Source organism: Mizuhopecten yessoensis, unplaced genomic scaffold (genome assembly GCF_002113885.1).
Source record: "Mizuhopecten yessoensis strain PY_sf001 unplaced genomic scaffold, ASM211388v2 scaffold8221, whole genome shotgun sequence".
NCBI classification, from domain to species: domain Eukaryota; kingdom Metazoa; phylum Mollusca; class Bivalvia; order Pectinida; family Pectinidae; genus Mizuhopecten; species Mizuhopecten yessoensis.
In genome coordinates, this window is record NW_018407439.1 from 401,076 (window position 1) to 428,011 (window position 26,936).

A 26,936-nucleotide genomic window follows, 5' to 3' on the forward strand; every position below is an offset into this window, starting at 1 on the left:
CGTTATTTGACATGACGTCAGAAACTGAGGAATGGTGGATGCGAGACGCGTGAAACTGATAGCGTTTGAAGCGAGTGATCTTGCGACGGAGCACAGGTTCGTTACAAATGTCTGAAATGTTTATGTGTACTGTGACTCATATCAGTAGGTCTGTAACATATGTTTCAGTAGGTCTATAGAATATGTGTATTTCAGACATTTGTAACGAACCCCTGTTGATCAGTGCAGTATAACAGACGATATTTCTGATAAATTGCATGAGCGTTAAAATTGTTTCCATTGCCGGCATTGGTGATTTCAACCGATTTGCATTTTGTACGATATTGCAGACATTGGTCTTGTTTTCATTGTTATAAAAGTGTTTTTTATTTCATTTTTTATTTTGCACATAAATTTACAATGCCAAACGATATTTCAGCAGCCGTCATGTTTATTTATATTGGATATTGTACTTCCGGTCAGTGTTGTATTAATACGCCTAGAATTGTGTCTCGTGATGCATGGTAATTAAAGTCCCATCAACGACACAGCTTTTAAAGAGGCTCTGTAGAGACAATGCCATGCAAATGTAAATATTCTTGTTGAATGATAAAAACATAATGTAGTATTTAACGGAGGATTTTATTCTGGTGAATATGTGACCGATTGTATTATGTCATACGGCCATGTCATAGATATGGTAATACACACGTGTAATAAGACCTAAAGGTGATGCGATTGGTAAACAATTGTTAACTTGATGAACTGCCTTTTTTTCTGATAAGCTTTTATGTTTTTGCAATTGCATAAAACTGTTCATTATTTTAAAAAAAACCACAATATTTTGCACGACAATAGTATGATTGATTTTAACCAATATCGAGTCAGCGAATAACACACAATTGTGTTCAAATTATAAATGTTATGTGATAAATAGAATCTTACATTCGTGTCCATGTCAAATTGAATTTATTAAACTCGTTAATATCAAATTATTGAATTCCTTTAATAACTTCAATATGACATGGAAGCTCATGTAAGACCTCTATATATGCACCTGAAACATTATATTAACCCCGATTTTATTTCGGTCAATATCGTTATCTCAGGTTCAAATAACTACATAATTATATGCCTAAACAAAAGTCTATAATTGATCAATATTCGCTGTCATGTTGAATTCAAACTCATTATAGGATAATGTCCATTGTTAAACTGCGACTGTTTTGTGGTACACAACTATTAAATCAAGAACTCCTATCCGTAATATTCTTACAACATCAATAAATATAAACCTTATGAATGGTCCCCCTCAGTCTAGACACATACTAAGGAGTCCAGTATATACGCTATATAGTCGTTAGCTTGGTGTTTGATATTGCACTCCGTTACATACATACGTGTAAGATTTGTATTATTTACTAAATTCTGTAGGTATTTTCATGGCTGAAACTTATATGACTTGCACTTATCTTTAGCAAAGGTTTATTATAAATATAACATGCTTATGAAACATAAATACATTTTTGTTACAGCGTCTTACAAACACGAAAATGCCTAGACATATCACAGACTGTCACAAACAACACATCCCAATGAAATGGCCATATGTAGCACCATTCGGCTAGATGAATCCCTTTAAAATCATCTCTCGGACACAAACCAGTACCTCAATAACACTAGGTATAATATATCCATCTATTGGATAACATTAGCACTTAATACCAGGTGTACTAGACCGAGATTCACGTTTGTACAATAGATGAAATCTACCAGAAATCTACATCTATAATCCATGAACAATGCGATACAGAAGATATTCACGATTTAGTGACAGCCATATTTCATCGCAATATTCCACGACAATTTCGCTATCACATTCAACGATGACAGGGACTGTCCGGTTATTTACCAGATGGTTCGTGGTACTGTCATCACAACTACGATCATCGTTCCGTAAAAGACACATGACCTCAGTCGCCTACAGAACTGATTGTACCTGTAAGTCCCCGCTGGTGCCTCCGAGAATCAGAATAGGAAAGGGATGTTGCAGGTTGAACAAAATTGTCTCCGGTATAACGCGAGAATCTCGTACCGTCTCGTCTCAAACTCCCCCTTGTCAAAGAACTCCGGTCCTTTTCCATGGATGTTCGTGTGCGATCCTGCAGTAATTCCGGAGAACTTTGCGGGAGAAACACATTGACAAATACTTTACGTTTCTGATGTTCGGAAGATTCTAATCTGAATGTTTGGCTCTTAGCAAGTACATTGTCCGAATCAGTCATCACAGATCTTTCTCCACACCGGTACACCGTTCGATTTCTACTGTTAGCAGAGGAAGAGTTATCCGAAAAGCTGCCGTGTGTAAGCTCCCTATCGGGTGTCGATGGGGGAGCTACAAGTATGTCGTCCTCTTTCACAGGTTCACTATTTGTTTCGGCAATTGTCGATTGGGTCATGCTATCAGAATTGTTACTTACATCCACAGATCGACTGAACAGGTTATCCGGTAGTTTCAGATCAACGGAAGAATCAGTTCGAACTCCATCTGAACGGACCCCGTTTTTGGATACGGATTTACCCACCAACCAAGCGTCCTTGTGACTCTTTACAAGTTGCCACTCGTCTTTCGTAGTTACTTGTTGAGTCTCGTCCTTCAAAACATCTCCTCTATTGCGGTAAATTCCTTCGATAATGTCTTTTTCTCCCTTTGTCAATCCTGCCTTGTCTCTGAGAAACATCCTTCCTGGACTCACACGGACACCATTGGAACACCAAGGCGTCCTGCCACGGAACTTGTCGGTCCCATTCTTTTGTACGGTGGCTAGGTCTCTGTAATACTTTGACACAGAAACACAGTCCCCTAGGTCCTCTGACCAATCATAGAACCTGGCGATGCTGACGTGTGAACGGGGCATGGCGGTGGTATCCGGCTTACAGCTTGCTGACCGTATCCGAGGGGACGGGGCAAATCTGTGATCAGTGTAAGACGTCTGCGGGCGCCTGCTCAGAAAGCCACTGAAACGAGAAAAAAACAGCACTGAAATGTTGGATAAGATAAAACACAATCACCTGCTGATATCAGCTGTGATCCTGGAGTGTATTTTGTCAATATGATAAAAATGTCCATCGTAGAAAACAACGGTTCACTCGTGAAAACCTGCTTACTGTCGCCTTGTCTTGCAATTGATTCAACGCTAGTTGCTCTGTCATTTACACAATTTAGTAAACCAATTGTCTTCATTGACTCAGCCTTTATCAGAATGTATCATACATACCATATTTACCAAGAGCTCTATCCGAAATCAATGCTACTAAGTATCTCTGCCTGGGATAGAATACCACTATTAATGACATGTGAATCAGCACGTTAAAATGGCACACGGCAAACGCTCTCATCTGACTTGTTTACACTCTTTACTGTAATCAATAGTAAATCTATCTGACCATCCGACTAGTGTATGCCACGGTGTGTATTGCCTTTATTTACACCCCTGTCCTGATCATCACGTCGATCCGTGGGGTTTTAATAGAGTTATCTGCGCTGTCAGAAACCGTCTAAACAAACAAGAGTGTTAGATTTATGGAATTATAGATACTGCCATATATGATCCCACCTATATACTCAAGTATTTTATCATGTTTGAGTGGAGATTTACTTATCACATCACAAGTCAAAAAGTGTAACTTCAACCCATATCGACAGCAACTTGTGGTCTGATTACTTTGATCTGGATTATACATCATCAAACAAAGAGATCTAATAATTTCAACACCGTCTCATTAAGATATTATTCATTAGCCCTTTGTGTTGTCATAGCATGTCAAGATATAATGTAAATATGAAAGCAGAAAAATCACCACGTGATACACGTCTTTTTTTATTAGTACATGAACCAGAGTCGACAAAACATATTCACTGTATCATTTTATATTGGCCCCATCACTTTATTGGAACTGTATATCGCAAAACTATGTAAGATTTAAAAGCTAACATCAGCAGATTACATGATATAAGCCCATGCCGATCATATCTCATACCATGCTCGATCAAGAGATACAGTGTTTTCAAAGATAAAGAACATCTGGGCACTTTAAGGTAATTTTATGATATTTACACCTGTTTGATGGATGGTTTATTTGAACTACCCCCGACGGAACACTGAACATCTCTACATTGACGGTATGTGCAGACTTAAATGATAATCTTCCGAGGGCATAGTTCTTATAAGGTCATGACCACAGGATATTTAAATGTGTATACCTCCCTACCTGTTAATTGCTCTCATCGATAGAAACACATAGGACTTGGAGTTGTCGTGATGAGATGATATCTATTTCAAAATGTTCGCCTGATCTGTTGTTATCTGCCGATCTTTTAATAAGTTCACACCGTAGTGCAATATCTTTCAATACACACTAAGATGTAGCATAATACCTGTCAGAGGTGGGAGTTATAGTGTAGCGTCATTCCTGTGTCTGAACTGACGGGTTGGAACTCCACCGGGGTACATACCTGTACCAGGTGTAGATAGTTATAGTGTAACGTCATTCCTGTGTCTCACGTGACATGGTAAGGCTGCCACTAAGGTGGAAACCTGTATCAGGTGTGGATAGTTTTAATGTAATACCTGTACCGGAGGAGGGGAAGTATAGTTAGGCGTCAGTCCTGTGTCTGATGTGAAGGGTTATATATTTAAGGTTCGATTATAGTGTTTACCTTAACCAGGTTTGGACACATTCCCTATAACTGTTTGGTATGGCTTACTATCATTGGTCATTGTGATTGTATATTGGTACAGAATACTATGGGTTTTTCAAGAGTTATTGTTTTCTTTCCTGACCAGATAATAGTTCGTTGAGCTACAGCAAAACAACAATAGAGTATTATGATCTGGGGTATTTTAAGTTAGCATTTTTATTGAAATAATAGCTTTCACAAAAAAAGGACACTTCTTTTCATCTTACACGTCAAAAGAATTAAAACGGAAGACTAATCCTTTGTATTAGTTTACTTGTACACACGGAAGGCTTTTCAACTGGAATATGCATTTAACATTATCAAATTACAGTCTAATAACTTTTCAGGTTTTTAAAATTCATTTTTCAATGTCAATGAAATTCTAAAGAATATGCGTAGCATATACCCCTTCGGCAATATTATTTAAACATCTTGTATACCCAACATTGCCATACAGTGGGTTGATATTATCTATTGTCATACAGTGGGTTGATATTATCTATTTTCACCTTGTTATGAGTAGATAGTTTTAGAAAACTTTAAATTCATTTACTATTTAAAAAAATGAATTACAGTGATTTTACGACAAATTTATATGTAAAAAAACAGTATCACCAACTTTTTAAACAAATGGAATATTTTCTTTTCTAAATAACAATCGACAATATGTTTCACCATTTAAAGATCAGGATATTGTTCGCATCCAGTGGCTCCAATTCAAAAGTCATTATGTCGAAGAACTTATAATTTATCACGAACTCAACTTGTCAATCAGGCGGGTCTAACTTTTGTTATAGGCTACCTCAAAAGAAGAGAGGTAAGATTGTAAATCAAAATGATTTATATATCTGTCTGGTAACAGCTACGACTGGTTACGATGTCTGGTACATACACATGTCTACTTACCCACTCGGTGATCAGTGGAGTCAATACAATCAATACACCCAAGTGATTTTTGAAGTGAGTAAATCAATATCGTAAAACGATCTTACAGATAAATCGATTAACGAACTTCAGACTTGATGTAATATTGTATATCATTATATAGTATGATATCATTGGGAAATGACAATATACAATACAGGGAGAGTGTCATAGACTTTTCTATACGCTAGTAAACATTTAAGTAAAGACAGGTAAATGGTCATATGAACAGTTTTGTGCTCGTCTAAGCTTAACTGTGTGACGTTGATACATCATATGATCATTTTTATATTGTGTTAACATTTAGTAAGAGACGGTCAAATTTCATATGAACGTATATATGATCATGTATACATATTATATAAAATGACGTTAAATGTCGCATGAACATCTTTATATTTGTGTAAACATTTATCTGAAGACAGAAAATATAAGAACATATAGATTAAGATGAAAACAAATATGTATATTTTACAGTAATCTATATGAGAGGAATGATGATTCAATGTAGTGTCATATATTTAAAAAAAAATATGTATGCATTGTGTTGATATCATCATCATCATCATCATCATCATCATCATCATTTTAGTTAATATCTAGATATTATACAATAGTATACCATAGCGTAACACTACAGTGAATGTCGACACCCATTTTAACGTGAAAGTTTGTTTTTGCTAAGGATATCCGTCAAACACATAGGGTAAATCAACAACTGAATGAAACAGTTGTTATGACATTGTTTCTTTTACACAGAGAGATAAATCATGTGACAGAGTATTGTACTAAGAGCAGTATAAACAGAGTTTTACTGAGAGTTGTACGGTGTACAATATGTTCAAAGTTTATTTTAAGTTATTTACAATAGATTTGTACATTATGTTTATTGATGGGACGTATTATGACAAAATATATATGCTTTTCCAATTATATTGTTACAACAAATGTGTGTATTCAACTATGTAAATATGTTCCATAATATGTTACCGTCAGGTTAATTGATGATGTTTTAAATCATTGTCTATGTATTTTCAAATCATTTTTCTGTTTGTATGTAAACTTCATTATTGGGGGCTATAAGAGAAATAAAGATACAATTGAAGTCAGATGTGTATGAACAGTTTACGTTCCTGTTATGTTTTATCATCAAAAAGAACATATTCATCACTAGTGACAAACGTTCTGCTAGAAATCGAAACAGATAACATACCTGATAATAAATATAGCTAACACTTTAAGTCTTATTAAGAAATAAAATGTGTATGAATTTCCTTCTGTAACTAAATATTTAACTACAAGTATCTTGTCTCAAAATACACTTAATTTTATAAGAATACTTTATTGAAAAAAAACCACCATGGTACATGATTGACATTAATCACCATGGCGTATTAAGCCTCAGATATATCCATCATCTATAATCGTATGACGCAAACTGTCAAGTTCAAATGCTATCAGTGTTGTGTTGTTCTCTTGTCGAGAAACGTCCTATGGTACCGCCGGAGGTGGCACTAGTTGGCGCGGTCTCAACAACCTACATACCTACTGTGGACGGAGCCCATTCAAACATTATCAGGACAAGCAGCGAAATTACACTTGCATTAAGTAACACTGACACTAGTCAAGAATGTAGTTTGATCAATCATAAACAGAACGGTACTTAATTAGCAACACAGATGACGCATGAGCTTATTATTGGACAACAATCCTCTGTCGGCTAACGGATGCCTAACATTTAAATCGAAGTAATGCATGCGCGACACGGGCGTACAACTACTGGGTTTATGTACTTTCCAACCTTGATGTGATTAATTTTCCAATCTTGAACACACCTATGAGTTATATAAACACATTTGATATTATGTATTGGACATTGAAATTAACTGTACATGGAATGCTGATTTCGATACTAGTGTTGTTTGCTACTTAGAAGGATAGTTCTCACAAGCAAATTACATAATAGAAATGAGATTGGTATGCTCGATTGAATAACAGGTTAGAGCAGAAAATAATGTTCTGAATTCATCATAGGCTTGGTCCGATATGGCAGAAACTGAAACGTGCATATAAAAAGAAAAAATGTTGGACTAAACGCAGAAGCAGTATTTGGTGTATTGTATACTCACCTTCCCGGTAAGTGTTGGGACGGCGGGTAAACGACGACTAGGGCAAGTGTACAGTAAGTGATGCTTACAACACGTATCTAATCAACCAGTATAAACATCGTTACAGTTCCATTGTAAACAATGTTTGATTCACAACATTGTATCAAATGAATTTTCTACAGATACCTGACTGGCTAAAGTTTCAGTCCAAGAATGACTTAGTCTGGTGTATAGGAGTAAAGGAGTGGAAATTTATACTTGCATTGAAATATAATGATTTACTACACAATATCATGTATACACACCGATGCGTGATTTCAAGAAGACCCTTACATATCATTCTTCCACTTCAACGATATAATGACACTTGTCATTGGTTAATTATAATGTATTAGTGAGCAAAAGACACCAGCAAGTAGGCTATATTTGTCCCAATAAAGCATTTACTTGCAACGTGCATTCAAATATCCCTGTATTACAAATATACACGAATGAGCCTTTTGTGACTGGTCTTAGACGAGTTGGATTTGTCTAGTCAAGGTATACGTGTGCATTTGCATAGATAATCGTTTCCATATACATCTGCGTTACACTGGCTGCATGAGATTATTGGATGCAACTCCATTTAATAATTAAATATGATATTCAGCTCGCGCGGCCTGTTAAATTAAAAACGAGGCATCACGTGACCAAGGCTTGCATGCGTAAAAGAACAGCTTTATCTATATAATTGGATTTTCTAGGTAACATTGTCTTATAGACACCACGGCAAACACCAAAGCACATCCCATGGCATTTTGCCGTGATATAATTGATACAATCAATACACGTAGGTCCTGGTTGAATATTTGACTTAGGGTTCGAAAATTCTGGAGGAAATAATATTTTTTTCTCATTCACGTTATTTATTTTATTATAAATTCATATTGATTACTGACTGGGAACAATAATGACGTGGATTTCAAATCGCTTCAAGCTGATCGCTTCAAGCTGATATTTTGGTCTTAACATTTATGGATACTTTTTTAAAAAACAATTTACTAATCGTATCATTAGATATCAATTAAAAGAGGACTGAATAATACAACGTGATTGCTTGCAGCCGTTTATAGTTTTGAAAGACTTTCACTATTAATGCATTTAAAAAAAAACAATACCATGGAACAAACTGTTAGATTAAAATATGCGAAGATACATGCCTACCTTCCCAGTCAACACCAAATTGGTACTGTAAGACGCACCAGATAGATCTACAAACAAGTGGTTCATAGTATGCACCGTGACATTAAAACTTTGTAGAAATCCACGAATCAGGACTAGTTCTGGTTCTGTCAAACACAGTCAGTCGACACATCTTTGCTTACTCGTAACAGGTTCAGTGCCAGCAGCTCTGGCAGGTTGGGGGAACAGTTCGGGTACAGTTAAACCACAAACAGTCCATATATCCCTGCTGACACACAACACGTCCAGTGTTAACAACTCTATGGAGGGTTGAGGGAACATCTCGGGTAGAGTTAAACCACCGGTACACCGACAGTCATTGAAACCCAATCCTTTGGTACAGACCTGCTAGTGTGAAAGTATAGATCTTATCCTAATACATCAAATAACAACTCATTCACCAAAGGACGTCGACGAGCGCGCCAAACTCCACGGAACAATGTGGCACGGGACTTGGAGTGAGGGTGTGACAGACTTAACAGTCGTATCAATAATACAGACATACATACAGAAATCTGGCATTGAGTACAGCTGTTTTAAATAACAGGTAGTATAGGTAAAACATTCATCACGGAGCTTTTATATATAAACGCATTGACATATATATGAATGCAAGATCGGTCTACTAGAATATTCAATGTACAGCCGAAGACAAAACGTCTATTGGTATTTCGTATATAGTATTGTTCAAATTAGAAAAGACATACATCATCAACATGTTTATTTGTATCGATGAAATGTTTATTTTGAATAACAAAACATGCTGAAACATTTAAACAGCCATATGTCTCTAACACTGATATCGATATTTTTAACGATCAATATTTGAATGGACTATATTGGGTGACATTTTTACTTGTATGGGCTTAGCATGAATGTGTCAGCTTAAAATAACAGTAACACCAATCCCCGACAATAACCAAATTCCAATGAAGTATCATAGTTTGTCCGGGTTTGAGATATGATGACCAAATGAAAGAACTAATTTCACGTCTTATGAACTGTGGACGATTTATCTCAACAATGAGGCATGGTTTACACTGGTAATTATCAACAGGCTGCGATAGGCTATTCACCGCTCTAGTCCTAATAACACTGTCTAAACATTGTCCTACAATTAAAACCATGTCTCCGTATTACTGAAAGAATAGGATCGTTTTATACGCATAATGTATTGTATTATAAGTTCTTTGGTTTTAAATATGTCTATTTTCCTATTATAAATTGTACAGTTTGTAAGCATTTCTAAGACATGCTCGTAAGGATTTATAGATAGTCTAAATCAATAAGGAATATTACTTCTTAAGCATACCAAAACCTTGTGTATCTAGATGATATCATTTAATTTGTACCGTTCCCACATCATACTATACTATAAATATCATTCGTCTGCAATTGCCTGCAGACTTGTTATACAATTATCATTTAAGATAAAGCCCAAGAAAACAAAATACAGATAAAAAGAGATTATGCACAACAGTTCAATGTAATCGTCATTCGTGGATTGTCTTCACAGGCGATTGTGCTATACATTTTCCAGATCACAAGCCCTTATGTTTTAATATTTCGTATATATATATATCAGCAATTTACAGGTTCATTAAGTAGCTCATTGTCTGGTGTTTTACGTCAATGCCGGTAGTCTTAACAGGGAGATGGTTATCTGTGAATAGTACATAGGTCAGTGATACATATCCTCTAGCCGTGTATAACATTAAAGTGCTGTCTTCTTCGATCTGGGCCCACTAAGATTAGTGTAAAGAAAAACTTACGTATTTTTGTCCTTATAATAATTTCAAACACAAGTTCTCACAGAGACAAACATGAAATTTAAATTGAGCGTGTTGTTGTAAACCATAACATTTTAACAGTTAAGTTAAAGACAGATTAGCTAACAAGTATTGCAAAATAACGCAGACCTTCAACAGTTCGTATCCTGATTTTTAATTATTAATTAGTGGATCCTAACTGGCCGGTGACAAATATTCATTAAATCGTTTCACTGCATACCTACATCCAGGTGATACTTTTGTTATTGTATAATTAACTTCTTTATTACTACAACGTAATTACCAAATGTCAGTATCAAGAAAAAAACAATTATTAAGTACTCATAAGTATCAAACATACATACTTTTGATTAATTTAATCAATCGATCCATAAAACCAGTCGATATTTATTTCATCAATAAAAGAAAATCCCTTTAATTACAGTCGAATCTTAAAGTATTAAACAAAATGTAAGATTCAATAAGTATAAACTTATATATTTTCGATTACAGTTATGGATTTTTTCTAAATAGCCAACAGGGTTTTAGAAATACAATACCTTTACTGTCATGATCAAAGTCCTGGCGAAAAGAATAACATACTTTAGCCAAAAGGCATCTTCTTCTTGTTGGATACATTTACAGAATCCAAACTGTATCTGAGTAACATTTCAATCAATAGTTTGTCCTGTATTTATCTTTTAAAGTCCGAGACGCAGACGTCATGCCACCTGTGTGGACAGCCAATTAGATAATGTTTAACAAATGATCATAGCAAAGTCTAAGATCGCCTGTGATTGGTCGTGAAGATTAAGTCATTTTAGCGCATTACATTAGTATTGAGCGTTATAATGAATACAGAGATGAATAGATGGCGATGTGTGGAATACTTCCTCTTCTTCTTTCCACTTACACTTATACAGTATTTTGAACAGTTACCTCTTCAGTGTGGTTTACCTACCTGTTCTATGCGTTTTATAATTTGCTTTGATACATTTTTATAGAATACAGTACATGACATAAACTATGGTTAAACAGTTATGTTACGTCATCACAGATATCGGTCAAGAGCGCAGGTGATTGGGATAGCCCCTACGTAACAAACTCTCTGAATGTTGTACATTGTATGACATTTGAAATGTTTTCATCTACATTTATTGCGTTAAAACGCGTTTAAATGAAATAAAATTGATAATTAAAATCAAATATTCTAGTTCTACTGCGTAGTGTAATTGAGGTTTCCAAGGGTTAGAGAGAATCCGTCCGCTAAATACTATTTAGCAGCTTATTGTAATATAGACAAAACTGTAAGGAAAGTAAAATAAAATAGGTAAGAAACAAGACTGCTTTCAATAAAAGAAAACGTTTCTGACTGACCCTTGGTTTAAATTTAACGCATGGATGAAAATAGGAAATGTAATTTCATGTGGTATTTAGCAGAAACTGGCTTTATATCATATAGCTTACCATTCGGTGTCAGTTTATCATTCAGTGTTGGGGTAATATTTAGCTGTTCAGCTGCTTTGAGTGTGGGATTTGCTTTCGAATTTGTAGTATTTCCTCATCATTCTCAATAAGCACAATTTGATATTTTCTTCTTAAATATAACTTATAGTAACTGTAAGATACATGTAACAATATAGACCTGGCCGTTATTGACGATATTTTAATGTATACTTTCTGTACATTATACTGATATATATTTCCCATTATCTGTTATCTGGATGAAAACATCCTTGCCGACCAGGAACGTAACAGACTAAGACCTCGATGTTATAATGCAATGCCACCCTAAGTGTATTTCCTGGCTGGTCCTTTGATGTCGGACAAGCGACAGGTAAACATCTACCTATTCGTGTATATCCACCGGAACGTACCCTGTCTACAATGTCATACCAGGTCCAACATTGTGTGATTTACAGAACATCATTTACATATGAAAGTGCATCCCCTAGTTCATCAATATCGCTTGTCATAGAAATCTACATCCTTTGCAACCGCATGTATTCATTGAGGCGTATCACATTAGAATTGTAAAAGCCTATCCCAAGGTGTTGCTAGGCTACCACTTAACTCTGTTCCGTCATGTAAGTTCCACCAGAAGGTCAGTAACAATAAGAAAAAAACCAGGGGAAGGAAATCTGGCAAACACTATTTCTGCTTTGGGTATGCGGAAGTTGGTCTGATTTTATATTGATTTTTGTAGCAATGGACAGATTTCCTTTCCTTATTTTTTTTCCTTTTAGTGCGCTAACCTTACCGTGGAATTGCAATTTACATTACAAAGTTAAATGACTACAACAATGGACAACGTATGAGGGTCTCTCTGATGTATTTTTCTTTATGAATTCCTTTTTAGGATGGTCATTTGAAATTCTGATGTGGCATACCCCATGTAATACTTCTGGTAGCTGGAGATGAATATTTCAGTAACAATCGAAATACATCAACAAGCAATATGTATTCAAGAGGAATGGTGTACTGTAAAGAGCGTAAAGATGGGCGTCGCTGTAGGACATGCTACGGTCCTGTGGATGTTAATTTATACGTATAGGTAGGTGTTGAACTGTCGTACATCCGATTACAAAGCACCAAAACAGGAAACCGGAAACACGCTTTTGTTTTGATTGGGATTTCAGGTCATTGGTTAGGTCACATTAAGATGATAGTAAGCCTATCAAGGGTAATTCTAAAGTGACATCACACTGAAATAATCATGATACCGCGCCCAGGTGCTACTTGAAGGTAACATCCTAAACTCAATAGGAAAATTAGTTCTTATTTAGGAGTAACAGACTGATGTCCAGCACGTTGAAACAAATGTATCTCTTTATTATGCATATTGTTTTTACTGTTTTAAAGTATTCATTGTAAAAATGCAAACCAAAGTTATATTAGAGTAATTATACCGAAATATGTTTGACGAAAATTAAGGTAACAGGTACGTTTTACACCTGCTGCTTGTCCAGGATAAATGTTACTGAAATGTAAACACCAATTTGTCGTTGAGTGACATAATATATCTACAAAGTAATTCCGGCATAGTACAGCGATGCTAGTACACTTCAAGTTTCTTGAAGATATTTTTACGATTAAAGATTTAAGTCACAGAAAACATTAAGTTGCTGAAAATTAAACACTTTTTGAGAAAAGTGGTAATTAATACTTTACACTGCACGACCTCTATAGGAAATTTGAATATGCCAAACATAAAAATCTTTCACGGTACAAAAATAAACTTTATAAGAACCGACATAAAAACAATAGCATCCTCGGTAACTTTATGTGTCGCCAGTAAACCACATGAAGGGGTAAATCAATCAACCGCGAATTACTCATGATGGCGCTTACCAATGCTTAAACATAACGGTAATTACCAAATAAATTGATTCTATGACATTTGCCGATGTGAAATGTTCTAAAGCTCTGGATGCAAGTATAGTTATTGCTTGCCATGGTTTACAAAGCTGGGAGATTTTTCATTTTATATGTAAATGCAAGCGACATTCAGCCTTTTATTCCGAATTTAGTTCAAAGTAAATTGCAGAGTTCAAAACCAACCGGTACATTGTGCTTGCAATAATAAAGCTAGAGGAAAATCAATCCATTGAATTTTGCAATATTCCATCAGATGTTCCGAATGGTAATATAATATGATTAGATCAGATTATCTTTATATCAAACAAAGCCTTAGGCAGCTTTAAACATAGAAGTCTTTTCAACATATTTCAACCATATAGTACATTTAATTAGGTTTTTGAGAGTAACGTTAATAAAGCATTTTCTCCTTACCTTAATCTGCACAATTGCCGCTGCCTTCTCATGTTGCAGTCTAAATAATTTCAGTATGTTAGAACGTGTATCCTAACGTTCAGTTACACATATTTAACGTTGAATTGTGTTACATATTGACTGTCATTTTATACAACACGGTATTGATTTGATCAGATTTACAATAAATGTTCACTTACCTTGCGATGCTTACCATTGGCGTCTACAAATCTGTGAACTATGTGAATGTGATGCATGTGAAAACAGTGGTAGCACTAAGAACCAAGACCCAAGGTTTTGAAAGAGTTATCCCTCTTTAGTAAGGGTATACGCTATAATACCGTGTATTTACTGGTAAATTGATTACAACGGCCGATTACATTCAATATGACAAAGTATTTCTAAAAACTGGTGAACTTCTAATATCTTCAAATATTTACTTCATTTTGACTATAAGTTTATATAACTGTTATTATAAGATTTCGGCAATGCTTATCAGGAACCCACAGGATATCATGGACTGACACAGTACTCTCATAGAATAAATCGGAGCAAAATTCATTAGACACATTATACCCCAAAAATATCAGCTACATATCAGTTTCCATTCATAAATGTAAAGGATATGTAATCACCAAACTACTACAGGTAATAGTTACTCAATTACTTTCATCAAGATAGGTATCAGCCAATTAGAATGAAAGGAAGGTTGTTGTTTCATAGAAAACAGAAGACAAACGGAGAGCACCAGTTAGGCTTACAAGCGTGACAAGCGACATAGTTAAACAGTTTGTACCAGAAAGAGCCATAGACAACCAATAAAACAATATCAGACATTGCGCTCAATCCAGGATCACCCAACTCCGGAGAAACTTCCGTCATAAACTGTATACAGGGACACGAGGTCCTATTGCAGTATGCGACATATCAACCGATTATACAACTATTTTGAAGTAAGTCAGCAGCTGTACCCTGCTGGTAGTGTTTCCTATTTCACTTATCTCCTGGCTTCGCTGGATGAATATTGTTCGGTGAATTTCATTTTACAATCTTCGCCGAGTTGTTCCATGAAATATTATTATTACAATATGTCAAAATTGCATTAAAGCACTCTTTTATATGTGAGGATTACTGTAAGGCAAGACACTACTCACATTAACTTGGTTTTTTTTAACCGTGTAAAAAAGGTTTACCATGCGTAACGTCAAACGCTTTACTAGAGTGTTACGGCCATGGTTATTCATACTAATTTCTGTAAATGAATCTATTGAAAATCGCGGGTTTTCTTTTCGTTTGAGAATAAAAACGTGAAAAGAGTATAATAAAATCCAATTATCATTGTTTGTACAAAAGTTAAAAGGATTGCATGTGGTCATGATTTCAAAATCCATTTTGCAAGAAACGTTCATGACAAACCCCGATATGTCTCATTTTATGAGAACGTCTGTCGTCGTAAAATAATCGTACACAATCTTACCTGGGTGCCTCCTCCTGCCTATCTCAGATGCTGCCTTGTAAATGTTTTCAACACACCAACTACACAGCGATATCAACCTCATAAAAAGCACTGTATCCAGGAGTAAATTCAAGGCGATTCCTCTGACAAACACATCCCAGACCACGGGGGAGAGTAAACTACGGACCATTGGTCTGTAATGGCGTCAAACAATGTCATGAACCCACTCTTGGAATAGAAAATTTAAAAATTTATGTTGTTCATTTCAAGCGACTTCCTGCCCAACAGTCTGGAACTAGTGTTTCAGAATTGTGAAGGATAGTACTTGCTGCAATCCCGCACAAAAGGCACTTTGTTCCATTGTCTATACCTGCTATACATTGAAGGATCCGCTTTTAGTAAGTCCTCTACTCAGGGTGGAATGCCAGTCCATTGACTTTCCCTATGTACACACAGGTGTTTAAGTAATAACGTTTGTAGTATAGAATTTCATGGCATCTATTTAAAATTAAATAAATTGCTACATAAATAACCAAGTTCATTAATCTAAGCAAACTAGTGTAAACGGGTACCTCCATTCAAGCGAAGTAACGGTAAGGCAGGACCCCACAGAAAGCCATCACACTCACGAGACATTTGAACATACATGTATTTAATTTGAAATGCAATGAATTATTCGCATGTGCATGTAGCACCTCATTATGAGTACGCAATCCATGAACAGGTATAAACTACTCAGCATAATGTTGGAGATTTAAATGTTTACAAATCGGTGTTATCTTACACATCCGTGTTACCTTTTACAGAGACACACTGCTGATTAGGTGTATAGCATAACAGTCTGAAATAACTAATTCTAACGCTTATTTATAACTCATAACGATTTCACGTAACTGTTTATAAAAAACCGTTAACATAGCTTTCTCGTTGTTATCTTTTAATCTATATTGATTTCCGTTTGTGTCGATTATTGACGCTAAAATATAATTTCTTTCCTATTTTTCATTAAGAAATTCATATATACAATTCGATAGTTAATGAGCCATGAAAAACTGGCCGATGCTAAATAATTAATCTTCTGTTTTAACGGTGAACATGGGTATCCATGTTTACAGGTATCAATCATGGTTACAATTAAACGTTAATGGGACAGGTACAAATTAATATAGAAAAGGAACTAAGTAGCCCCTAAACAATGTACGATACGGTACTTATGTGGAGTATCTAAAACATCTCCTCGGTAAACAGGTAAACACCGTTCTATACAGCTAAATGGGTAACTAGTGATGAAACACAATGTAAATATTCGTGTCACTCGTAACAAAATGTATCATGTCTGCCACACTGACATAGTATGACATGCCAGGCACATATTAGTGGTGTGTTTAATGTAACGTGCTCAGAAGATTGAAATGGCTATCACTGCAAATATCATTAATATCTTTGTATAACGAAAAAAATTCCGGAGAGGAGAGTAAATTAAAATAAACAATCTACAATTCTTATTTGAAATACATAATGCGCTGAGACAAGTGTTTCAGTCACCTTCTGACATTCATAACACTCCTTGTCAACAACCCACCCGTTCTCTTCATATTCAGGAATACTGTTATTTCCTATCAAACTAATTGTACATTTCATTATATTCCGTGTTTTGAATTATCGAACGTCCAAAAGTATTTGCCTGGTGTTTTTTTAAATAGTCCCTTTATTATTTTATCAAAAACCCGAACCTTGCTTACACTGTACCATTTTACAACACAAATCTCAAACATAAAAAGTCAAGAACACTCCTTCCTACTCAACAAGTAGCAAGTGTTCCTTTATAATCTTGTCAACAGTATATACCATGAGTAACTCATTTGTTACTGGCGGGTGTCCGAACGATAGGCCTCTGCATGCAAATAAATAAATAGCCTCTATTGGTATGTTTTCCCCTGGAAGAGCTCAGGAGAAACATTCATCGGAGATAGAATAACTTCTTATATTTTCGTCTTATTGTATTTAGACACATACGCATTGTCACTGACTATATATAAAGACGGAAAAGCAAACACATGCGAAATGGCTATAAAAATGTGTTTTTTCTCTGTTATGTTCTTTTCGTATGCTGAATTTGGATGGCAATAGTTTAATATTGTAAGGCATATGTTAAAAATTAACATTTTAACGGTACTGAAGCCATCGATTTTGTTCCACAACCAAAATTCGTGTAGGAGAAATGATAATAGTGGTACATAAATACGTATACATATAAAAAGGAATGTTATACGTGTATATAAAATAGTTATTCAAAATGATATGTTAGGTAATGTTGAATTATGTATCTTGTTTATATACGCACGAGAGAGCCTAGTAGATAGGACCAATCATAACAAAACCATAAACTACTTCAAAGCTATATTACAGTTTCATTAGCAACACTTCTCTAAATACTTAATATACAATAGTAATCGTTAGTGTTAATAATGATTAATGTATCTCTAATGATAATCAATTTTCTAACTATAACGACAATCCAGATTCTATATCACCAGACGTTAACTGAGAGCTTTCCGTCTCTCTGACGCGTTGCATGTTTCCCTGGTGCCCATTACTTTACATAACGATCACATTAACGCCACACAATGTGTTTACGTAATACAACATAACCACCTGGACTACATCAGTCATACCTGTGAACACGTTTTCTTCTTGGGTCCATTTGTCTAGCGTCCAACATCTTTTCGCTTTCTGTTAATCAGCTAACAGGTAATAAACAGGTGAATGAACATTTGTGTTCTAACAGCACATCTCAGAATATAAACCTACGGAAACGATAGCTACATCAATTTAAATCATGTAATAATTCAACAACATTCATTTTATTTCTAAATTGAATAAATACAGTTTTATTGCTATAGCAGGAAGTCACTGAAGGGCCGAGTGGGCATTGGGCCAGACCTTTGGCCGACAAATCACTTCCACCTTCGGACGGTATATCGCCATATTTTCCAGTATATTCACCTTGTGTAAAGTCTGGAGTGGATATTGTCATTGCTAAGTAGAATTTAAACGGAAAAGAGTCCCACTCAATGTCTCTTATTGGTCACCTTTCGTACCTTGGAATCACTCGAGTTGGTTGTCGAGCATACTACTTTTTGATGGTCATATCGACGGAATGAATGTAACTCGTTGTATCCCTACCCGTAGACAGTTATATTACATATTGTGTCATGAATGTTTACTGTTCACAAACACCAATACGGTTCAGTTTGACTTTATGCTACAGACAATTTCAGTGGTTTCGACATTTCGTATTGATTTACTCTTTCTACAATAAACAGGTCGGAGATTTTTCTGTGACTAAAGTGCAAGGGGTAAATGTGACTGTAATTTATGTCAGACAACTTCTAACTGATAAAAAATAATTTTATTTTTTTAGAAAATTACAAAGTTGAATAAAATGCATATATGTGATTGATGCATATGATTAGTTTCTGTTTGATTCCATTACAAATGATTACTCATTATATATACATAATATAAAGTTCGTTGTTTGTTTATTTTTAGGATTTGAACGTCCTTGAACAGCTAATGTCATTAGAAAACTGCGTCAACAGAAAATGAGGCCGCTCAACAGCAAATTTAAAGTATAATTTCACTGAAATGTCATAACATGAACACAGTAGCATGCATGACATTCCACCAGGACAATTTTTCTGACAACTAGATAACCAGAGGTACCTTAAGGAAACACCGACGAACGGAAAGAGTAGGGAGGAAAGAAAAGACACAGACCCTAAAGCGTTCCTATGGAGACACAAGATCACGTCTGGTTTCTCCATTGTTTCCTTATTAGGATAACACTGACGAGAATAATTGCATAGCAAGTTTGGTTGTAGATGATGATGAGGATGATGAAAATACTTATATGTTGATGAAGATACATATCGAATGATAATTGAAGATGATGATTGAAGATGATGATTGTATGATGATGATGATGATGATGATGATGTAATGATGATGATATGTTGATGAAGATACATATGGAATGATGATTGTATGATGGGGATGATGATGATTGTGTGACAATGATGATATTGGATGATGGCAATGATGATGATTTAATAATTATATATGAAAGATGATGATGACGATGATGATAAGGATGATGGTGATGATGATGATGATATGATTTATAGTTTAGTTGTAGTATGTTAAGGAGTAGCATAAGGAAAATTTCACCAACCAAAGCCAATTTCAATTGTCCAGTTCATTCATTTAAGTTTAATCCATTGTTGAACTATATTATATATTAATTAAATATACACTAAATTAAGCTTGACAAAAGCAAAATATCTCATATAATCATACGACAAACAATACAACAGACAAGGACAAAGTATCTCATATGTATTCTAGGATCAACACACAAAGACAAAATGAAAGTCAAATGCGGCATATAAAGGCAATATCAGGAATGAAGCGAACACCAAAAACAAACGGGTGAGTGGTTTCTGAATTACATGCTCGTCGTACTTTGTCCCATGAAATCCAGGACAACATATCTGTCAGCTATGAACCACAACATAGTTAACGCGTATTTATGTTGAAAATCAGACCATGATGAAATTTAACTAGTTCAAGATAAATCTGGTTAGACAAGAAGTCAATATGTGGCATGCTTCTTCAATAGCGTTTTCTTTTTTGTCAATTCGGTATGACCTACAAAGTTATATAGAGTATCAGGTTGTTTAGGGCCTCATAATTAAATTAAATAGGCTTTATTATTACAATACAACATAAGCAAAATAAATTGGTCGCATGTTCTTTTCTTTTCAAATTGGCATGTATTGGAAACCAAAGTTGCAGAATAAAGGAATGCGTGCAGTTGAAGTTTTCACAGTAGTCTTGCTTTAGTTCAGATATAACACCAAATGCTTCCCTATATTTAAATTCACTTTCTAAACAGTAATACAAAATATAAATGAACATTGTTTTGGGAATATGTTTGCTCTCATCAGAGTTTTCCTCCAAATGAGAACATTAAGTTCCTGACTTTTTCGTTCTTTCTCTACACTATATGGTATGCCTCTTGTTCAGCCATTACCTATGATATGGCATTCTAAGGACTCGTATGAAGTCGCTTTACCTGGACAGGTTACCCAAGTTTAAACCAATGTAAGTGTACTTAAAAATCACTCATCGGATTTCCGCCTACCTACAGGATTTTATCCGACATACAGATCGTACAAGACTACTTTTATTATTGCATCTGCTAAGGTAACGTAGGAGAGAGGATTGTACTCAAGTATAAAAACTGGCTACAACTGTTTACTTTCCCAGACATCAAACAACACTATTCTGATACATTAACGTGTTGTAAATGTTAAAAAAGTGGTCATTGATATATTTTCAGAATGTTTTAAGGGCGTTACTTTAAGTGCTATGTCTACTGAACAACGATATTAGACGTGTGTTTAACACGTAAGTTTGACCCTTAAAAGATGTGTCAAGATGTGTGTAAATATTGTACAGCATTAACTGAGGACGGCCTGGCTTTACAACTTAATATCCATGTAAAAGTTACTGTATATGGAGTATATACACAGGTAAAACGTAAGTGGAAGGGGTTCGCACCTACAATAACCTCTTGGTATCATTTTTGTAGTAATATGTAATGCATCGGTTGCCTAAATTAACGGTGCCTTTATTGGTATATAAGTAATCGTTATTAATTGAAGACTTTGCTTTCAGTTAGTTCAATATCTGGTAGGTAATTAAGGTTATAAACTGTTTCATTCTCTTTCAACAGTAAATGAGATTAAAACAGATTTCCACCTTTTTGGCCCCTAGCATCATCTTTGAGTCTTCGTAAGGTTCGGCATAAATCAAAAGGGGAAGGCCTTACGAAATCGATATAGCTAATGGTAATATATACTTTTTAAATAAGTGTCCAGTGCGTCACAGTATTTTACAGTTACATTTTGTATATGGTGTTCTAATTGGGAATACAATGTTTCAGTTCAGAATGTTTATATATAAGACATGATCTGATACAAAATGCACAAAACTATTACTGACAGTGTAGGTAAATATCAGTTAAAGTAAGTTAACGATCGCGGTTTCGATACCCTGATGTCTGTGAGGTCGGGTACGTATAAGTCGTGTGGGTGGGTGACCGCTACTTAACAGGTGACTACTTCTTTTATGGTTATGGAGATTTACAAGCTCCTACATCAACAATAAAGACCCATGGGGACAATATAATACAGCAAACCTAAACTCAAATGATGACATGCTGATCAAATCTAGGCCCTTACCGACTCTGTGTGTCAAATATGTCGCCCTTCAATATTTCATTGCGTTGGTGCATATTGTCATTTACCTATCACAGATAAAAATGAAACAAGTATAGCATAAAGTCGATAGACTTTTTTCATAGTTTATCGTCTGACCAATAAAACAGACAACACAAAAAGTGATGACGTCATATGCTGCAATATTTGACGCAGTGTTTGTAATTCTACCTCGTAATTGGTTGAGGTTTTATTGGCGATACATTAAAAAGTGTTGTCTGGCTTTTTAAATTAAATTATAAGGGATAATGAGAATTATTGTGGTGGTATTACAGAATATACGGAAAATTTGTGTGCGCTTCCGTGCATACATGGTTTCGGTATATACCGTATAACCCCAAACATTATCGAACGCAAAAGGCACACGGAAATACAAGTGTAAAATCAGACCAAAGAATCGATCCAGGAACCTATTAGTGTAAACTAAATACAAGCATCAAAACAGAAACATGTCCCTTGGGTATGAATGTAAATATTAGCACTGTGGATCAATTATTTTATTTTCAAATAAACAGAACTATCGTTTTAATTTTTAAACCGTTTTTAATAAGGAATTACTGCTGATGATTTCAATAGTGAGATTATCGAAGCGGACACTGTCATTAATCTGACCGTATTGACGTTTTATAAAATTTTCCAAGCTTAGCGAATGGCATCGTAGCAACGCTATAATGTTCATTCTATACCATACGTATGTGCCTCACCCTCCTTGTCCTAACTACATAATAGATCTGTTAATATGAAACTTTAAATAGTTGTACCTAACAGTGAATGTACCGTGTACCAAAGCTAGTGCATCCGATAAAAGGTTTCTGGAATCGGATTACTGAAGGAGCGCAATGTCTCGATACCAACCTCAAGGTCAATCACACCTACAGGGACCGGTGTCCATTGTTTGCTTGTTTCTTTGTGATTCAGTATTTATCCTTATGTACTTTACTAACAATGAATACCTGTATCTAGAATTTGAAAAGTAGTTATATGGGCAATATTCAGCAAATAACAACAAAGTTTCTATTTTATTATAAACGTTGTTATGTGATGATATCATTTACTGTCGCATCTCTGGAAAGACATTTTCACATCAGTTAGATTAATGTAATTGGATATTGCCATTGGACCATTCCTTACTTTAAAAAAAACCACGCAGGTAAGCATAACTTATACAGGGATGTAGTATCCCCGACAGATGAATTTTCTCTGTCGAACTGTCCATTTAAATAAAGAAAACCTGCAATCTATAACTGCAACATAAAATCAGACCGACAGCTATTCTGATGATGACGTATGACTACCTGTTAGAAATATACTACATGTGAAAGATATGTACATTATATATAATTTAATGAGTCTTGATCAAGGAAACATTCCATCATGTATTTAATACATGTAAGGTATAAACAACCTGTTAGAAATACACTATCCGTAAGTAATAAACTAAAATCATTCAGTGATTAACAGTTAGAGATATACTATCTGAATGCGATTAATTATACATCATTTAATGGTTGCTTGTTAGAAATTAACTTACATAATTTAATGCCTACCTATTTGAGATACACTAATAATTAGAATCAAATTGTCATTCTCTTTCACGATTGGTCGTTTCACGATTTTGCTTTACAAAAACTTGTGAGGAATTTGTTTTATGAACAATAACAAGTATTCATACTTCTTTTAGATGTAACTGTAATACATTATTAAAATAATAACATACTGTGGTCGAATTCCCCATACGTCCCGACAAACACACTTCACTGTTATATTAGTGTAAGTTCACATTATACCTTTTTTAAGAGCTGTTACGCCAAATACCCAATAGTGACAAAAATACCACGTTGTTTTAAATTCTCAAAAATATCTTGTGATAAAATAGCTTTACGGGTTGTCTATATAACCTATTACTGTAGACGTAAACACGTTATTCTGATGATCAACTGTGGTGTAAACAACCCCGTGTCCAGACTATTTGACATGAGAGTACAAAAGCATTATCACAGAACGTGCTGACCGACAGCCTTTTATCAGAATAGTAGAAGACCTAATGACGTGAGAAGATATTTGGGCAAGCTTTCATGATGTGTTTCCTTTTGTTTATTTATATCTTTTTTCATCTGGCATAAATAAAGTATCTATATAACTATGGCAACAAATATAACTGAAAAAATACATATACGACTTGAAACATCAATGACGCCGAAAAAATGTGATATTAAGATGACAGAAATTCTTGAACGTTAATATTGTTATAACCATCGATTATAATATTTAACAATAACGTACCAAACATTACTTGTAATTTAGAACCGGATGTAACGTGTCAATGTGTGCAAAGTGAGTTCAAAGGTTGTGTTTGTATTGGTGTATTGCGACACCCAATTGATACTTATTATCTCCAAAGCTAACCATACCAATACCGGTATCCGGCTGTTTTGTCATCAGAACCGGAAGTCTATCAATATAGCAAGATAGAAGCCCTTGTTTTACACCGTTAGTTATTTACATATATACTGATCTTCGACTCAATATACATACTTAACATTTTAAAGTTATTTTTCAACGAACTTTTCATGAATACATCAGCAAATTATCAACCTGATTACTCTGTTACTCCAAAGAGCACAGGAAATAGTTCTTTATATAAATTTTGTTTTTTGTCGTTAGAAATTTTTAACGGAATTAAAGAAAACTAATTTAAATCTGAATTTGTTTTTACGTTGTAATCAATGCAAACAAGTTATTCATCTAACCAGGACGACGTCTAACAGTGAGTGATGGCTACAAAAGGTTCTGTGGTGTGAGACTTGCACAAGACCGATTTTTAAAATATCATTCAAAAATATAAGGATAGAATCCTGTTTTGTTGAGGTTTATGGGGTATAGACCTCAACAAGACAGGATTCAATCCTTAATTTAAATCATTATGAGATCTTTTTTTAATATATTTTTTCTCCGAATTCTACTGACTACAAGATTAGTATTTGATCAAGTGTTGGACCTGTTCTGTTATGATGAGGTCCACTCATGACAACGTCATCACGTACAAAAAACCCTGATCAAAGCAATGCAGGTCACATCTACCGACAGAGCGCCGTATTAGGTATTATTGATTTCCTCGAGATGTAGCTAACTTCATTACTTTTGGATTACGATATCACGAGACTGTAATCCAAAAAAAGTCATCATTGCATGACAATGTTGACAATCAAAGACAATTTCCGGTTGATCTAAATGTTACTGTAGGGTTATACACCTGGTTTATAACTGACACATATTGCTTTTTCCTCATTGCATGTCGCTTATACAGGATGGGATAGTTTGTGGATCTATTTACTAACATCCTGATTCAGACTGGGATTATGAACATGCAACATGTGTATTAATACTACAGCACGTGGTAGGTTACTTTGACCCATTTGTATGGAACAACCTAACCCTGTGATGACTTTTCCTTTACTTGATATTTATCTCAATTTTGAAATGTTTCATATTGGGGCAGCACTCTTCATCAAACTGGTATGATCCATAAAAAACTTGTCAAAAACATAGACAAGGAAGACGGGTGTCACAATGGATAATGAACTCGCCTTTCACCAAGACGGTCGAGGTTTGATTCACCGATCGGACGTGAAAAAGCAATGGGTCACCTAACAGATCACACGAGTTTTCTCCGGATACACCGGTTTCCTCCCACAAAAGGAAATCGTTGATATCTTTAACTCTCCTCTTTTTATCAGTTCTGTACAATTTTACGCTTCATTTATTCTCCTGAACAAATTCCTTTTACTGAATTTCTACTCTATTGCTATGAATGACGTAAATGTGTTGACGGGTTGTTATGACTATATCACATCGACAGCCCTAAGACCGGAATATTTACATGGCCTCTCTTAAGTCCCTTTACACAGGTCTGAGACCTTTGTACCACCTATGAGCGACCAAAACTGGACAGGACGCTCAATGGTCGCCTAAACCCAGAAAACTGCTCCAGCTATCCTTGTGCCTCCCTTGTGCGTCCACTGAGACGATTGCCTGCCTCTCTTGTGTTTCCCCTTTGAAATCTACGGCAACAAACACGAATAAAAGCAATATAGGCAACCCCCGAGCAATGTTTGAGCAACCCTTGAGCCTCCTCTGTGCCTTCTATTTGCCATCATCGGCGACAAAGAAGGCGCAAGGGAGACAGAATCATCACCCAGAATGACAGTAAAATTGCAACAGAACGCATCTATTACGAGGCGATCATTGGTCGTCCATTCTGCAATCACAGCAATGCGTGAGCCTCCCTGTTGCCTCATTTGAGCCACATCTGGGCAACCAGTGTCCTATGTATCACATTTGAACGACCTCTTGTGAGCCTCCAAGGGCGAACTGGCCAGTTTTATGATCACACAAGGAAGCCCCAAAGGTCGCCACCCTGTGTAAGAGGGGTATTAATGCAACGTTAAACGAAACAACATTTTGGCAAAGCTTCGTTAGTTATAACACTGTTTCATAACTGACTAAAGAATCATCAGAGTGGCTAATTTACAAGTCCAGTGGAAACTCCTGCCCCATATGTATTTTTTATAGTTCAAAAAATCACGCCAACAGCGATTTATATATGCTATTTTGTACAATCAT

General features: G+C 35.3%; 1 protein-coding gene across 2 annotated transcripts in view; it reads right to left on the reverse strand.

Annotated features, from left to right (window-relative positions):
- Positions 1-604: 604 nt before the first annotated feature.
- Positions 605-26,936, reverse strand: part of LOC110455447 — a 65,744-nt gene continuing 39,412 nt past the window's right edge. For both annotated transcript variants that reach the window (XM_021505589.1, XM_021505588.1), the window contains exon 3: positions 605-2,997. In XM_021505589.1, the coding sequence (XP_021361264.1) occupies positions 1,953-2,997 (1,045 nt within the window). In that variant the 3' untranslated portion in view covers positions 605-1,952. The remainder of the gene's footprint in view (positions 2,998-26,936) is intronic.